This window comes from Crinia signifera, chromosome 7 (assembly GCF_055691185.1).
Source record: "Crinia signifera chromosome 7, ASM5569118v1, whole genome shotgun sequence".
Lineage (NCBI taxonomy): Eukaryota > Metazoa > Chordata > Amphibia > Anura > Myobatrachidae > Crinia > Crinia signifera.
The window spans coordinates 136,247,374-136,265,284 of record NC_139223.1 but is presented as its reverse complement, the minus strand read 5'-3'; the positions used below and the strand labels follow the sequence as shown (position 1 = coordinate 136,265,284).

Genomic DNA, 17,911 nt, shown 5'->3' with positions numbered 1-17,911 from the left:
TGTCCATTAAACATATGCCCCCACAGTGCCAGATACACATATGCCCCCACAGTGCCAGAGACACATAAGCCCCCACAGTGCCAGATATTCCCCCACAGTGCCAAATACACATATGCCCCCACAGTTCCAGATATGCCCCTACAGTGCCAGAAACACATATGCCCCACAGTGCCAGAATTTCCCACCAGCAACTCACCATTGTTGCTGTCTCCATCTGCTGCTGCTGCTGCTAGGTAGGGGGGTACATGCCCTTCCTACCCACACCCCAGTCCGGTGTCCCCCTGGCCTGCTGTCCTGTCTCCTGCAGCCACGCCGCTTCAGAGGGGAGCGCTCAGCGCAGGTCGCATATCTCCTTCCCCTGGCTCTTGATTGGCTGCTGGCCCGCAAGCTCTGATTGGCTCACGGTCCCGCAGCCAATCAGGAGCCGGCCTGCAAGCTCTGATTGGCTGATGGCCCAGACAGGGACAGACTCATAGACATAATGAAGGGGAAGGACTAGGAAATATGCGCCCCATGCTGAGCACTCTCCTCCCCTCCCCTCTGAAGCGGCTGATAGTGAGGGGAAGGAGAGATGCAAAATGCACTCTTCTCCCTCACCTCTGCATGGAAGCAGCGGCGGGTGCGGCAGCACGGCTGGTGTTGGTGTCACCCCACTAACTGGTGACACCCGGTGCGGGCCGCACCCCCCGCACCTGCCTAGTGACGCCACTGCCACCCCTACGAGTCTGTCTCTGTAAGATCTTGAAGCGAACGCAAGGTTTCTTTCCTGCCCAGATGAATTTTGAGGAGTGGAAATGAAGGCTATTAAAAAAGTACGTGGGAATGTAGATGGGAAGGGTTTGAAAAAGGTATAAAAGTTTAGGAAGGGTGATCATTTCTATAGCATTAATGCGACCTAACCAGGAGATTAATTGGCAGGACCAAGAATCTAAATCTAATTTTACTTGAGAGAGGAGGCGTGGAAAATTAGCCTGGAATAATTGGTGATATCATTATATTTTGTAATATAAACACTGAGGTATTTTATTTCCTGGAGGTGCCAGGAGAAGGGAAACAATAACATTCGGTCCATGTCGGCGTCTGGGTCCATGTCGGCGGCGTCCGTGTCGGCGTCCAAAGTAATCCATGTGGGACCTGTGGAAGGAAATCCAACTCACCCAGGTCCTCCTGCGAAGATCTGTCCTCTTGATCCGACGTAGTCCTGGTCTTCTGCCAAATGCGGGCGATTCCGGCAGCTCCCCGCATCGGACTGAGGAGAGGCGCAGAGATGTTTCATCTTCTGCGCCTCTCCTCCGAATTATTCTATTGTGCTAGGCGGCCAATAGAATCATTCAGAGGAGAGAAGCGGAAGATTAAACATCTCTGCGTCTCTCCTCAGTCCGATGTGGGGAGCTGCCGGAATCGCCCGCATTTGGCAGAAGACCAGGACTACGTCGGATCTTCTACGAGGACAGATCTTTGCAGGAGGACCTGGTGAGTTGGATTTCCTTCCACAGGTCCCCCATGGATTTCTTCGGAACCGGACGCCGACACAGACGCCGCCGACATGGACCCGGATGCCGACATGGACCCGAACGCCGACATGGACCCGGACCAGGACACCGGACCAAGACCCAGGGACCTACCTACGTGCTCAAGATAGGTAAGTATCAGTATGTATGGGCTTTGGATGTATTAAAGTTTTATTTTTATTGTGTGTCAGTGTGTTTATTTGACTATTTTTATTACTGTGGAACTACAAGTGCCAGCGGGCCTGTTAATGCCCTGCATGCTGGGACTTGTGGTTCTCCAAGTCCCAGCTTGCGGGGGAGGCTTGCTGGGACTCATAGTTCCACAGTATTAAACAATAGTTTATTCTATTTTTTTACACTGAATCAGCTCGATGCCCACCGCCCAGGGGCATCGAGGACAGCACCAGGCTTCAGCCTGGTAAGGCAAGTCCTGGAAGGGACCCCTTTATTGGGGGGGGGGTCCCCACTCCCCTAGGGCCCCTTGCCAGGCTGACTGGTCAGTAGGGATAAATGTTTTGGCTGCGGGACCTTATATAATAAGTGTCCCCCGGCTGTGACATTACCCTGCTGGCTGGTTTGGCCTGGGGTTGGTTCTTAAAATACGGGGGACCCTTATTAATTTTGTCCCCCGTATTTTGGGAACCAGCCCCGGACCTGGAGCCTGGGGCTGGTTTAAAAAAATTGGGGAACCCCTATTTGTCGGGTGTCCTTATTTTTTATTACCGGCTGCGGCTCTTTCAGCCTGGTGCTGGTTACAGCTGTGGGGGGGACTGTGTATCTTTTTACACTGAAGCCTGCACAGATCTGACTGATCCGTGCAGGCTAAAGCCAAATACGACAGGAAAATAAAGTGTATATTCCTGCCATATATTCGCGGCCGTTTCACGCTAATTAGTGGCCGTATTTTCAATACGGCCGCTTAGTAAATCAGGAACCATCATTCTTTTGAATGGTGATTTCTGTCGCATTCTTTCGATGGTGTATTCATTCGTATTTGTAAATACAAATACGAATGTCCTATCAATAAGGATACGAAAATTCGCCCCCAAAAAAACGTGTTTTCGTATGAAAATACGATTTTATTTCACAAATTTTTGTTAGTAAATTTCCCCCATAGTGTCTGGTTTTTATCACCGGCCAATCAGCTCCTACCTGTCACTTTTCAAACCAAGCCTATAACTTCACAGTTAGGAGATGATTGGCCGGTGATAAAAACCAGACACTTTGGGGGAAATTTACCAATATGAAAAACCTAGTTTTTTGTATTGGTATTTCCCCTACGGCTGCATATGACTGTTTGATTCGTATGCAAAGTCGTGTTCCGGAGGGGAAATTACAAAGCAGTCAGATACGACTGCTTTGTAACCCTCCGATGGTGTAACAATTCGTATTAGCGGCCGTATATACGGCCGCTAATACGAATTATTTGTAGCAGTCTGCACGGATCAGTCAGATCCGTGCAGGCTGCAGTGTGTAAAAAAAATAGAAAAATAAATAAATAAAAAAAAAAACCGGCGTGGGGTCCCCCCCACAGCCGTAACCAGCACCAGGCTGAAGGAGCCGGGCCGGTAATTAAAAATCAGGGAACCCGACAAATAGGGGTTCCCCGATTTTTAACAACCAGGCTCCAGGTCCGGGGCTGGTTCCCAAAATACGGGGGACAAAATGACTAGGGGTCCCCCGTATTTCAAGAACCAGTCCCAGGCACAACCAGCCAGCAGGGTAATGTCACAGCCGGGGGGAGACTTTTTATACAAGTCCCCCCGGCCAAAACATTAACCCCCTGACCGGTCAGCCTGGCCAGGGGCCCTGGGGGAGTGGGGACCCCCCCAATGAAGGGCCCCCCCCCTCCAGGACTTACCTGACCAGGCTGAAGCCTGGTACTGTCCCCGATGCCCCTGGGCGGTGGGCATCGGGCTGATTATGGTGTAAAAAAAAGACTAATCTATTGTTTTTTACTGTGACACTACAAGTGCCAGCAAGCTGGGACTTGGAGAACCACAAGTCCCAGCCTGCTGGGCATTAAAGGGCCCGCTGGCACTTGTAGTTCCACAGTTAAAAAAATAGTACACAAAACACACTGACACACTTTTAAAATAAAACTTTAATACATACAAAGCCCACACATACTAATACTTACCTATCTTCTTCCCGTAGGTATCCCTGGTCCTGTGTCGTCTTCTGGTCCTCCTGTGTCGTCTTCTGGTCCATGTCGACGTCTTCTGGATCCATGTCGTCCTCGCTGTCGGCGGTCCGGAGTCCGACGAAATCCATGGAGGAAGCTGTGGAAGGAAACCATACTCACCTGTCCCAGCGCGACGTAGTCCAGGTAAGTGTCTTGGCAAAAAAACAAACCGAACACCCCGAAACCAGCCGGACAGGGAGACGCACAGTGTTTGTGTACATCGTGCGGCTCCGCCTCCCGAATGCCGCTATTGGCCGCCTTGCGGCCTAGCGGCTCCTGATTGGCCGCTAGGCCGCAAGGCGGCCAATAGCGGCATTCGGGAGGCGGAGCCGCACGATGTACACAAACACCGTGCGTCTCCCTGTCCGGCTGGTTTCGGGGTGTTCGGTTTGTTTTTTTGCCAAGACACTTACCTGGACTACGTCGCGCTGGGACAGGTGAGTATGGTTTCCTTCCACAGCTTCCTCCATGGATTTTGTCGGACTCCGGACCGCCGACAGCGAGGACGACATGGATCCAGAAGACGTTGACATGGACCAGAAGACGACACAGGAGGACCAGAAGACGACACAGGACCAGGGATACCTACGGGAAGAAGATAGGTAAGTATTAGTATGTGTGGGCTTTGTATGTATTAAAGTTTTATTTTAAAAGTGTGTCAGTGTGTTTTGTGTACTATTTTTTTAACTGTGGAACTACAAGTGCCAGCGGGCCCTTTAATGCCCAGCAGGCTGGGACTTGTGGTTCTCCAAGTCCCAGCTTGCTGGGGAGGCTTGCTGGCACTTGTAGTGCCACAGTAAAAAACAATAGATTAGTCTTTTTTTTACACCATAATCAGCCCGATGCCCACCGCCCAGGGGCATCGGGGACAGTACCAGGCTTCAGCCTGGTCAGGTAAGTCCTGGAGGGGGGGGACCCCTTCATTGGGGGGGTCCCCACTCCCCCAGGGCCCCTGGCCAGGCTGACCGGTCAGGGGGTTAATGTTTTGGCCGGGGGGACTTGTATAAAAAGTCTCCCCCCCGGCTGTGACATTACCCTGCTGGCTGGTTTTGCCTGGGACTGGTTCTTGAAATACGGGGGACCCCTAGTCATTTTGTCCCCCGTATTTTGGGAACCAGCCCCGGACCTGGAGCCTGGGGCTGGTTGTTAAAAATCGGGGAACCCCTATTTGTCGGGTTCCCTGATTTTTAATTACTGGCCCCGGCTCCTTCAGCCTGGTGCTGGTTACGGCTGTGGGGGGGACCCCACGCCGTTTTTTTTTTTTAAATTTATTTAATTTTTCTATTTTTTTTACACTGAAGCCTGCACGGATCTGACTGATCCGTGCAGGCTAAAACGCAAATAGAACAGGAAAATGGTGTTCTATTTTCCTGTCGTATTTGCGTGGGTGTTTCACACCACTTAGCAGCCGTATTGTCAGTACGGCTGCTTAGTACATCAGGAACCACCATTCTTTTGAATGGTGATTTCTGTCGTATCCTATCGATGGTGTAGGACATTCGTATTTGTAAATACAAATACGAATGTTCCATCTTTAGGACTACGAATTGTTGTATTTTTGGGATTGTAAATCCCGAAAATACAAATTCGTAAAAAAAAGGTGTATTTCTCCCTACGAATACACCTTTTTTCTACGAATCCATTTTGGTAAATGTCCCCTTTATCACTTCACCGAGCTTACTAAATCTGCCCCATAATTACCTGGAAGCTGCAGCAAAGCTTCTCCTCAACCCAGCAAAATACCTGGGCCCAGTCCACTCTGTCTATGAATGTGCCCCAGATACGGGTGTGCTGGGGTAGACTATGCAGCATAGTGATATGTGGGCTTTATGTGTTGTGTTTAAACATAATTTTATTCCTAATAAAAGGATACGTAAGACAGACTTCACCATGCTGCGCCAGTTATTTTCTATGCTGACAGATTGACAGATTTTATTTTTGTGCTGTTGCGGAGCTGCATTATGAGGCAGTGAATTGCATGGCATCTGGGCTCAGTGATCCTTGCTGTTGCTTTTTGTGTCACACTCTGAAAACTACAAGCGACACTTACAAGTAATTCAGGAAGGAAATTAACAAAGTTCAATCATGTGTGCAGGAAAGTATGTTCAGCAAGGTACAGTATGCTAGGATTTGTAATGGCTCTAACATCAGCACATATGGAGATATATAACAGCACATACGGGACTATAGAAATTGGACAAATAGAAATTTCTATAGTTTTCACTGAGCCGTATGAGTAGCGGTAATTCAATTCTACCATACCTTATAGTAAGTAAAACCTGTGCATACCATTTTACAGTTATGGTTTACATTGGAGCAACATTAATGCATAAACTCGCCATCGGGTATCCCCAGGTCCACACTTTACAATTCACAAAGCTAAACCTTAACTTAACCTTAACAACTAACTTATCTAATAAAAAAGACACGGACACAAGTGCTGGCGTTTCAAAATGAATGTCAAATTTATTTTGACAATAAACTATAACTATAAATGGTGGCGGCACCAAAGAACGGTCACTATAGGAAAGTGGGGGTTAAAGATGACTACCCATACACACCATCGCTGGTGATCACTCTCCCTGGTCATCCACCCAGGCTGGTGGTGTGGCCATCCCCCGGACAGAAGGATGGCCCATGACAATCGATGTCAAAGGAGAGTGCACCCCACTATCTACACACACACAGAGATCTTACAAGGATGAACGTTCTTTACCGCCGCCGAAGAGAGAAAAAAAAGGGAAGGGTGGGTGGGGCTTCGCAGGACAGAGGAAGCTTCACATCTAGCATGTGACTTTTCCTACCCTGTCTACATCCCTCCCCCTGCTCTGATAGGCCTTGTGCCCATCCTAATAACAATATCACATGACACCTTCCAAGTGTAACCTGGAGAACCCATCAGCGGTTTATGCTCTCTCACTGCTTACTCAGCATTCGTGATTCTTTCATTCTAATTTACAATAGTTTGCAAAAACATGAGATATACCTTCCAGGTAGATGGCCAGATGCACTAAGCTTCAAAAGTTATAAAATGGAGAGTGATAAGCCACCAGCCAATCAGCTCCTACCTGCCATGTTAGAGACTGTGTTTGAAAAATGTCAGGCAGGAGCTGGTTGGTTGGTTGTTTATCACTCTCCATTTTATCACTTTTGAAGCTTAGTGCATCTTGCCCACTGTCCTACTACTTTTTCCTTCGCTAGCCATTTGCAAGGTAATCGAAAGGGGTGCTTTAAAGGCAGTTCCAATAAAAACACATGCATGAATGAATAGACGCAGGCGTGTCTAGGCAAAATGCAGGCGTGCCCAATTGTTTTAGAGGAGTGTGCTGCCGAGCAGTCTGGTCTCAATCGGGCCCATGGGGTGGTGCATTTTTAGTTTCAATAGGCACAGACTACTGTTCGGATTATAACTGGGATTCTGCAAACTGGTCCTTAGGGTCCACTAACAGTCCATGTTCAGGTTCTAGCAGGAGTGCAGCTGGAGGTGGAGACGAGATTTAAGAAGCATAGTATAGTGCAACTCACATTTTCTTGCTGTTTCTTTGAACGAATGAAAACATCCTATATAATAATAAAAGGCTAAGGGTGGGATGTTCTAGCATCCGCTGCCCTGTATCACTCCCCTTCGACGGCCACCGCATTCTTAATGATCGCAAATGCTCTAACACATGCAATCATTAATGCAAGTGTAATACCCCATTCTATGTATATATGATGTAATGGAATATCCCCATCTAGTATAAATGAGCATATAAAGCCACGCCGTTTTGTCCCCATAGAGGATACTGATCTGTCCCTGTTTAGATATGTTATGTTATTGTTGAATGTTGTCTCTATAGGGGACATTATAGAAATACTGGACAATATATTTATATAAGGGTGCTTTCACAGTAGGCACCAAAGGCTTCCATGGAGGGCAAGATGTTTATTGTTGATACACGGAGCCCCCCACCCTGGCGAATGGACTATGCTACTCAAAGCCAATGCACCTTAGGGAGGACTCAAATTCCCTGTTCAGAGGGGTTAACGGGTTGTTGACCAGAGCAATAAGGAGGAATAAAGTTATTCCGCTCGTGCAGTGAGCGGGGAATGAAGAGAGCGCGTGCCGCAATAGATATATCACAGCGGTTGGTGGTGTGGCGCAGTTCCCTGGAGAGTGTAGCCTGGAAAGCAGAGCTGCGCAGCATGAGGGAAAGCGGAGAGCGGTGCTGAGTAATAGAATCTTCTTACCTGGAGCTCCGGTGCCGACAGCCGATATCATCCTCAGGTCAGTGATAGATGCGGTGACGGTGAGAGAAGCGGAGTCCCGGCGGGTGAGGTTCGCATCATCCGGAGAGGAGGCGGCGGCATTGCGGAGCATCATCGAGGCGGCGAAGAGGCGGTGTCGGAGGGAGTGACCGGTCAGGCCTTGCCTGATAGACGGAGAGAGAGGAGTGGTGAGTGGCGTCATAGCCCTGTATCTATCTCACACGGCTCCTCCCATGCTGGTTACTGACACTAGCCCAGTGCCCGCCTACTATCAGGATATTGAGTAGCAAATACCCTTAGCTAAGTGACAGCTCTCCCCTCAGGCAATAAGTAACCAGGGAATACTGACACCACAGCAGCGCAGCTAGTGAGAGAGGTTGTTCCCAGCATTAATAGACTGAGTGAGGGACAGAGGTTGATCCGTGCTCAAGTTGATTAATATTACCAGGAGCCTTTGTATTATTACCTCAGCGCCTAATCATATTCAGAGAGGCTGCTCTGTTATTATACTTACCCACACTACTGGTGTTAACCTTCCGTTTCTCTACTTGAGCGGGCGCAACCAGGTACTGGCATAACTAATTGTTGGCATAGTTGACTTAAACCTGTGAATATGGAATAGCGAAACCCGGCCCTTCAGGCCTGGGGAGGCTAAAAGGAGGCAGGATACCCAGCAACATTGTGCCGACTAAGCATATACATTGAGGCAGCAGGGAGTCAACTGCTAGAAGCGGTAGCCATAGCAACCACAGCTGCAGCGAGGAGGATAACTGCACCGGTCTTAGGGCGGCATCGTTGTAGACAACTGGTAGTTATATTTGCTCCAGAGTACCAGTGAACCGCAGCCACTCTAACAGGAGAGCATCTAGGAAGTGAGACTTTCTGTACATTGTAGCGCTCTAGAGGTGAACTATTAAATATATCTCAGTGTGCCACTAACTGAATGGAGGTTAGTCCCATGAAGGTATGGAATAACAGGTAGCCTCCCATCGTCATACCTATCTGCGCAGGGGCCAGGAGAGAGAGTTAAACCCGGTTTAGACGCCAGGGGACACCTCTCTGACCATTTCGACCAAGAGAGCAGCGATAGGGACCATCGAAGTGTAGAGGTTACTACAGTTACCCGTTACCTATAGCGAAACCCGGTGAATTAGCCTGGGGAAGCTAGTTAACGATCCTACAGCAGTACAGACACGGGCGAATAAGACTTTGTGCAAGGAGCATATTATTAAACTTCAGGAAAGCATTATCTAGAGGCATTCCCCACCTTAATAGATCATAAACAGATACGTATACCTAGTGATTCCCCGCCGCACGTCACGTTGAAGTCATACACACAGTTTCAGAGTAACAGCGTAGATCAGGAGAGAAGGAGATAGAAGAGAAAAAGGGGGCTATAGGAAAGTAATTCTTTACAAGTACCTACGTTGGATTAAATAATAGAGCTAAACCCGGTTCCCCAAGGGCCAGGGGACGCTCTTTCAAGACTGCAACTATAGGATCTATATCGATTAAAAGTGATGGATGGCCACTCCGTCACTATCTACTGCGATTGAACTAGTTGACTGAAAATAGTATTCAAATCGTGAAGTACATCACCGAGGAACTCAATACATACTTACCATAGGCCATAACATTGTGGATATTATTGGCTAGGATACCGACTTTTCTACAAGAGGTAGTAGGGTGATCCCCTATAAGATAAAGAAAGCGCTTAGTCCTGTAGAGTATAAGAAAGGTTAATGCAAATTGGTTAATATTATTGCGCAATAATATGGTTAAGTGAAAAGTGTCAATTTCTATACATGCTAATTGTATTATTCCGTTCAGATTACTAGGAGGACGGTATCTTCAGGTTCCAGATCCAGTACAATAAAACAGAGTATTTTGGGTGTTAGAGTACTAATTATATATATATATATATCTATATGTACACAATCTCTTGCTATTTCACCACCATTGTATTGGAAAAAATACTATGTTGAAGGTATTACCTGTATATGTTTAAATAAATTGTTAAATTGTTCAATCCCATGACCATTATTCCGGGTGATTCCCCAAGCTCACCCAAGTAGTCGTCACCGACTTTATAGCTATCTGGGATTGGTAGTCGATAACAGCGACACGGCTTGGGGTGGAGGCACCGCCACAACATATTTTTATTCATCAAGGAAAACAGGGTTACATCTGGAGGCACTGCTGAGATCTAAAAATGGAACATCTAACTTCCCAAGAATTCCAGGAGTGGATGCAGCTACATGGATTATTTGTGGACTGTAGTTTTGCTATGGTGGGAAAGTTTGACAACCTGTCTGACGAAGAAATTCTGGAAGAAGTTGATAAACTGTATGGAGTACGTCGACCCAAATTGGTCGATAAAAAAACCAAAGTTGGCGAAAGAGAGGTGTGGGCAGTATTGATTACTAACCTTAACAAATTGGATTCTACGTTAATACCAGCGCAGATTATAACCTCCCAGTCACCCACGCAATGGTGGAAGATTATCTGGCCGGAATGTGCGGGAGAGGAACAGAGAGAGATACAACTGGAGAGTTATGCTACCCATGCTGGAGATGGGGGAAGGGACAAGGACTCCCATACTAGTCCGCACTTAGATACTGATGCAAATCGGGAACCAGATCAAGACCCGTCGGTGGATAAAGTTATGGACCGAGTAGTCAGTCAGATGGAAAGGTGGCATTATGAGGGAGGATATAGGCGGTTACGCATATTTTCGGGATTGGTACCAGTTCCAACGGGAGAAGAAAATTATGAGGCATGGAGGGAAACTGCTACCCAGCATTCAGAAGAATGGCGATGCCCGGAGCATATAAAAAAACAACGCATCGTAGAGAGCCTTAGAGGGCCGGCCATGGGCATTATACAAGCTACCAGGAGGAGTAATAGTAATGCTACACTCAAAGATTATTTTGATGCCCTTGACTACTCCTTCGGAACATTAGAGGATGTAGGAGATTTATTATCTAGACTTAATCACACATACCAAGAACCAAATGAGACTCTTACTAATTTCATCTATCGTCTAAATAAGATTTTGTATAAATTACTAGACAAAGGAGGAATTCAGGGGGCAGAAATGGATGAGAAGAGACTGAAATACGTGTTGCGGGGAGCTTTGACATCCAACCCAGTGGCTCAACGACTTAGGTGTACTATCTCCAAAGACAAGGCCCCGACTCTGAGTGAGCTAATAAAAGAAGTGAAATTGGAAGAAGTGCAAATTGAAAACAGAGAAAAGACTCTCAAACGAGTCAAGGTGGTAATTCCAGCTGCGGAAGTACCGTTAGCCTCTGACCGGTTATACAAGCTTATGGAAGAGCAAACGAAGAAATTAGATCAAATAATAGCCCTTCAGACTCCAGCTGCGTCCCGGATGACTGAAGTCCCTATGAATCGTGGAAGAGGATATAACCGAAGATCCGATGATAGAGGAAACTATACTTGTTATAGTTGTGGTCAACTGGGCCATCGTAGTTTCGAATGCCCCCAACGGGGAAGATATAGCCGACGAATGACTAATCCCGACTCCCGGGATTCTACACAGTCGGGAAACGTACAAGGGACGCCGATGACCCCCGCATCGACTCCCCACGCATAGATGTAACTTCAATGGGGAACACCCAGTGGTCTAATTTAATACACCCTGGTCTAGTTGGGGACGCCCCAATGGCTCCAGCGCTAATAAATGGACAGTATTGTAGAGTGTTATTGGACAGTGGGTCACAAGTCTCAATAATTTTTGAGGGATGGTACAATCAACATTTGTCAGACGTACCTTTGAACCCCATAGATGGACTAGTGATATGGGGATTGAGTCATCAAAAATACCCCTACTTGGGATATGTGACCACTCACATTCAGTTTATGGACAATACTGCAGAGTATCAAAACCCCTTGCCTTTTTTAGCCCTTGTATGTCCTGATCCTCCCTCTGGACAAGATGCTGTTTCTGTAATTGTGGGGACTAATTTACATTTATTCAAAACATTGTCTAAGTGGTGCCAAGACCAAGATAACTTCATCTCACCTTCGTCTGACCACGAGGCAAAATCTCTCAATTGCTTTGCGTCTCCCAAGGATATGGCCCCCTCCAGAACTGATGCGGTTGACCTTTCCGACTTCAACAACCGAATATTGGCATGTTTCAATGGCAGCGATATCTCATATGACGATCGTGAACAACTCATCCGGGACATGAAAGTAATTGAATCAGTATATTCATTAAGCGATTGGGATTTAGGAACGGCTACCGGGGTGGAACACAGAATACGAATGACTGATGATACCCCATTTCGTGAAAGGTCAAGAAGATTGGCTCCGGCAGACTTCGACGATGTGCGCCTTCATTTAAAATTTCTCCTTGAAAATCAAGTAATAGCTGAATCCCAAAGTCCTTATGCATCTCCAATTGTGGTGGCACGGAAAAAGAACGGTGATATAAGACTGTGTATAGACTATCGAACTCTTAATAATAGAACTCTGGATGATCAGTACACAGTACCGAAAGTAGAAGAAGCGCTGGACTGCCTTCAGGGGAGCCAATGGTTTTCCGTGCTTGATCTACGGTCCGGATACTATCAAATACCCATGCATCCGGATGATTGTGCCAAGACAGCCTTTATTTGCCCAATCGGATTTTTTGAGTTCCTTAAAATGCCGCAAGGTATAAAGGGGGCCCCAGCCACGTTTCAAAGGACAATGGAAAAAGTAATTGGGGATATGTGCTATCGTGAGGTACTGGTATACCTCGATGATGTCATAGTGTTCGGGAAGACCTTAGAAGAACACAATCGTCGATTAATGAAAGTACTGAAAAGATTACATCAAAAGGGATTGAAGCTGTCCATTGACAAGTGCAGACTGTGCCAGACCACCGTCAAATATCTGGGCCATGTAGTCAGCAGGGAGGGAGTATCCACTGACCCTGATAAGATCGCAGCCGTGAGGGAATGGTCTAAACCCACAACATTGAAAGAGTTACGTTCATTCTTGGGATTCAGTGGTTACTACCGGCGTTTTGTCCCTCAATATTCTCAAATTGCTCGACCACTCACCGAACTTACCAAAGGGTATCCTCCGATAGGGACACCTCGGCAGGACCTGGGAAAGTATTATAAGCCACAAGAAGAGTTTGGAGAACGTTGGACAGCGGAGTGTGACAGCTCGTTTCAACAATTAAAGCATCATTTGACGCACTCCCCCGTATTAGCCTATGCCAATCCAGAATTACCCTATGAAGTTCATGTAGATGCCTCCATGGATGGAATAGGAGGGGTACTTTATCAATGGCAAGAGAAGGTTCTGCGACCCATAGCTTATGTTAGTCGGGGTCTTTCCAGTAGTGAGAAGAACTATGCGGTCCATAAATTGGAATTCCTGGCGCTAAAATGGGCAGTAGTGGAAAAATTCCATGATTATTTATACGGAGTTCGTTTCACTGTGCATACAGACAACAATCCCCTTACGTACATCAACTCCACGGCAAAACTGGATGCAACAGGGCATCGATGGTTGGCAGCGTTGTCCAACTACACCTTTGATTTGAAATATAAGCCTGGGATCAACAATACCGATGCCGATGCATTATCGCGAATACCTCATTCCAGCAATATTAGTGAAAATGATGACTGGGTAGAAGTACCGGCGCCGGCTCTACAAGGACTGTGTCATCAAGTGCACTGTATCCAACAAATGCCGGAACGGGTTAGTGCGTTAGGCGCTTCTGGAAGGTCTTTACCGTTAATGTATTGTTGGATTACAACTGCAGAAATGAGACATTTACCTAAATGGTCCCAGGAACAGTTACGGAAAGCCCAAACCGATGACCTTGATATAGGCCCTATGTTGCAGCAAATACAACATCCTTCCAAGCCAGATTGCGCATCTCCAACGACTGTGCGGTATAAGATATTGTGTCGTCAAAGAAGAAATTTAGTGATAAAACAAGGAATGTTGTATCGGAGAACTACCCCGCCCAATGGTATTACCAAAGACCAGTTAGTACTACCCGCGGAGCTAAGACAGGTGGTGTTGAGTGCCCTACATGACCAACATGGACATTTAGGATATGACAAAACGCAACAATTAGTAGCTGAACGGGTGTATTGGCCTTTAATGAATCGGGACATTGATGAGTATTGCCGCAAGTGCAGAAATTGTATTCTAAGAAAGACTTTACCACAGCATGCTGCCAAGTTAGTCAGTATCCAAAGTTCTGGGCCTATGGACTTAGTCTGTGTAGATTTCCTTTCCTTTGAGAGTCCCAATGGTAAAAATAGTAACATCTTGGTGATAACTGACCATTTTACCCGATATGCTCAAGCCTTTGTCACCCCAGATCAGAGGTCAATCACAGTGGCAAAGACCCTCTGGGAAAAGTTTTTTGTGCATTATGGGTTACCTGCCCGCATTCACACTGATCGGGGTCCCGATTTCGAGAGTCACCTCATCAAGGAGTTGTGTGAACTGTGTGGGATAAAGAAATCTAGGACCACGCCCTATCATCCCCAAGGAGATCCGCAGCCGGAGAGGTTCAACCGAACTTTACTGAATATGTTGGGTACATTAGATCCGAAACAGAAGACGCAGTGGAACAAGTACATTTGCCATCTAGTACATGCATACAACTGCACCAGGAATGAAGCTACTGGATATTCACCTTATGTACTTATGTTTGGCCGAGAAGCAAGGCTCCCTATTGATATCAGTCTGGGCACTTCTCCTACTACAGTCCATGCTACTTCTCATTCAAAGTACGTTGATAAGTTAAGAAAAGAACTCAATAAGGCGTACTCGTTAGCCCAAGACTCGGCCCGAAAGCAAAATGAAAAGAATCAAACCCTGTACAACCGACAGGTAAAAGAGCACGTATTACTACCAGGAGATCGTGTACTTCTCAAGAGGCTGGGTTGCCCTCGCAAGCAAAAACTCGCTAATCGATGGAAGGACATCCCCTATGTAGTGTTAAAAAAGTTGCCTGACCTCCCGGTGTATCAGATTGTCCCTGAAAATAATACCGGACCAATCCTTACCTACCATCGCCAACATTTATTACCCATTACACAGGACATTGTGTTTCCTTCTAGTGAGCATAAGGAGAACAAGGAATCGGCCACAGATCTGGTAACCCCTGAAAAGAAATTTACCTCTTCTGATTGTGCAGTAAGCGAAGAATTTCGAGAAAATGAGATCGACCAAGAGATGGGTTACTTCTACCAACATGAAAATACAGCACCAGCTGTACAGTGGGAATTGGAGGTTGACCAGTTGACAGATGTAGAAACCCCCAGGGAAATAACTGGTGAACAAGATTTCATTGAGCCCGATGTGATCCCAGAAGATAGTTGGGGGAGTGAGCCTTCTATCAGTGATTATCCAAGTGAACATCCGTTACCAGCACGAGTACGTAGACCTCCCAGGATGTTGACATATGACCACTTAGGGTGTCCCACCGTGGTAAATAGAGTAGTACAGCCAAGCATTGTTAATTCCTGGCCGTATTTTGGAAGTAGTGCTGTAACCTGCGGTTATATAAAATACTGTTGCGGAGCTACAAATGTTATAAGTCAATAGGCGACTAAGTGTAAATGGAGATCAAGTGGCAATTTGTGAACAACATGGCCAACTTGATCGCCAGGGGGAGAAATGTAATACCCCATTCTATGTATATATGATGTAATGGAATATCCCCATCTAGTATAAATGAGCATATAAAGCCACGCCGTTTTGTCCCCATAGAGGATACTGATCTGTCCCTGTTCAGATATGTTATGTTATTGTTGAATGTTGTCTCTATAGGGGACATTATAGAAATACTGGACACATATATTTATATAAGGGTGCTTTCACAGTAGGCACCAAAGGCTTCCATGGAGGGCAAGATGTTTATTGTTGATACACGGAGCCCCCCACCCTGGCGAATGGACTATGCTACTCAAAGCCAATGCACCTTAGGGAGGACTCAAATTCCCTGTTCAGAGGGGTTAACGGGTTGTTGACCAGAGCAATAAGGAGGAATAAAGTTATTCCGCTCGTGCAGTGAGCGGGGAATGAAGAGAGCGCGTGCCGCAATAGATATATCACAGCGGTTGGTGGTGTGGCGCAGTTCCCTGGAGAGTGTAGCCTGGAAAGCAGAGCTGCGCAGCATGAGGGAAAGCGGAGAGCGGTGCTGAGTAATAGAATCTTCTTACCTGGAGCTCCGGTGCCGACAGCCGATATCATCCTCAGGTCAGTGATAGATGCGGTGACGGTGAGAGAAGCGGAGTCCCGGCGGGTGAGGTTCGCATCATCCGGAGAGGAGGCGGCGGCATTGCGGAGCATCATCGAGGCGGCGAAGAGGCGGTGTCGGAGGGAGTGACCGGTCAGGCCTTGCCTGATAGACGGAGAGAGAGGAGTGGTGAGTGGCGTCATAGCCCTGTATCTATCTCACACGGCTCCTCCCATGCTGGTTACTGACACTAGCCCAGTGCCCGCCTACTATCAGGATATTGAGTAGCAAATACCCTTAGCTAAGTGACAGCTCTCCCCTCAGGCAATAAGTAACCAGGGAATACTGACACCACAGCAGCGCAGCTAGTGAGAGAGGTTGTTCCCAGCATTAATAGACTGAGTGAGGGACAGAGGTTGATCCGTGCTCAAGTTGATTAATATTACCAGGAGCCTTTGTATTATTACCTCAGCGCCTAATCATATTCAGAGAGGCTGCTCTGTTATTATACTTACCCACACTACTGGTGTTAACCTTCCGTTTCTCTACTTGAGCGGGCGCAACCAGGTACTGGCATAACTAATTGTTGGCATAGTTGACTTAAACCTGTGAATATGGAATAGCGAAACCCGGCCCTTCAGGCCTGGGGAGGCTAAAAGGAGGCAGGATACCCAGCAACATTGTGCCGACTAAGCATATACATTGAGGCAGCAGGGAGTCAACTGCTAGAAGCGGTAGCCATAGCAACCACAGCTGCAGCGAGGAGGATAACTGCACCGGTCTTAGGGCGGCATCGTTGTAGACAACTGGTAGTTATATTTGCTCCAGAGTACCAGTGAACCGCAGCCACTCTAACAGGAGAGCATCTAGGAAGTGAGACTTTCTGTACATTGTAGCGCTCTAGAGGTGAACTATTAAATATATCTCAGTGTGCCACTAACTGAATGGAGGTTAGTCCCATGAAGGTATGGAATAACAGGTAGCCTCCCATCGTCATACCTATCTGCGCAGGGGCCAGGAGAGAGAGTTAAACCCGGTTTAGACGCCAGGGGACACCTCTCTGACCATTTCGACCAAGAGAGCAGCGATAGGGACCATCGAAGTGTAGAGGTTACTACAGTTACCCGTTACCTATAGCGAAACCCGGTGAATTAGCCTGGGGAAGCTAGTTAACGATCCTACAGCAGTACAGACACGGGCGAATAAGACTTTGTGCAAGGAGCATATTATGAAACTTCAGGAAAGCATTATCTAGAGGCATTCCCCACCTTAATAGATCATAAACAGATACGTATACCTAGTGATTCCCCGCCGCACGTCACGTTGAAGTCATACACACAGTTTCAGAGTAACAGCGTAGATCAGGAGAGAAGGAGATAGAAGAGAAAAAGGGGGCTATAGGAAAGTAATTCTTTACAAGTACCTACGTTGGATTAAATAATAGAGCTAAACCCGGTTCCCCAAGGGCCAGGGGACGCTCTTTCAAGACTGCAACTATAGGATCTATATCGATTAAAAGTGATGGATGGCCACTCCGTCACTATCTACTGCGATTGAACTAGTTGACTGAAAATAGTATTCAAATCGTGAAGTACATCACCGAGGAACTCAATACATACTTACCATAGGCCATAACATTGTGGATATTATTGGCTAGGATACCGACTTTTCTACAAGAGGTAGTAGGGTGATCCCCTATAAGATAAAGAAAGCGCTTAGTCCTGTAGAGTATAAGAAAGG

The 17,911-nt window shown here is 46.9% G+C and overlaps 2 protein-coding genes across 2 annotated transcripts in view; both read left to right on the top strand.

Moving 5' to 3' along the window:
* The window catches only part of ARHGAP15 (Rho GTPase activating protein 15), a 579,674-nt gene that overhangs the window by 9,663 nt on the left and 552,100 nt on the right, over positions 1-17,911 (top strand). The gene's annotated exons all lie outside the window — the stretch shown is intronic.
* On the top strand, positions 10,157-11,563 carry LOC146021239 (paraneoplastic antigen Ma2 homolog). The gene has a single exon (XM_083155032.1). The coding sequence runs from the start codon at positions 10,157-10,159 to the stop codon at positions 11,561-11,563; it is 1,407 nt and encodes a 468-aa protein (XP_083011158.1).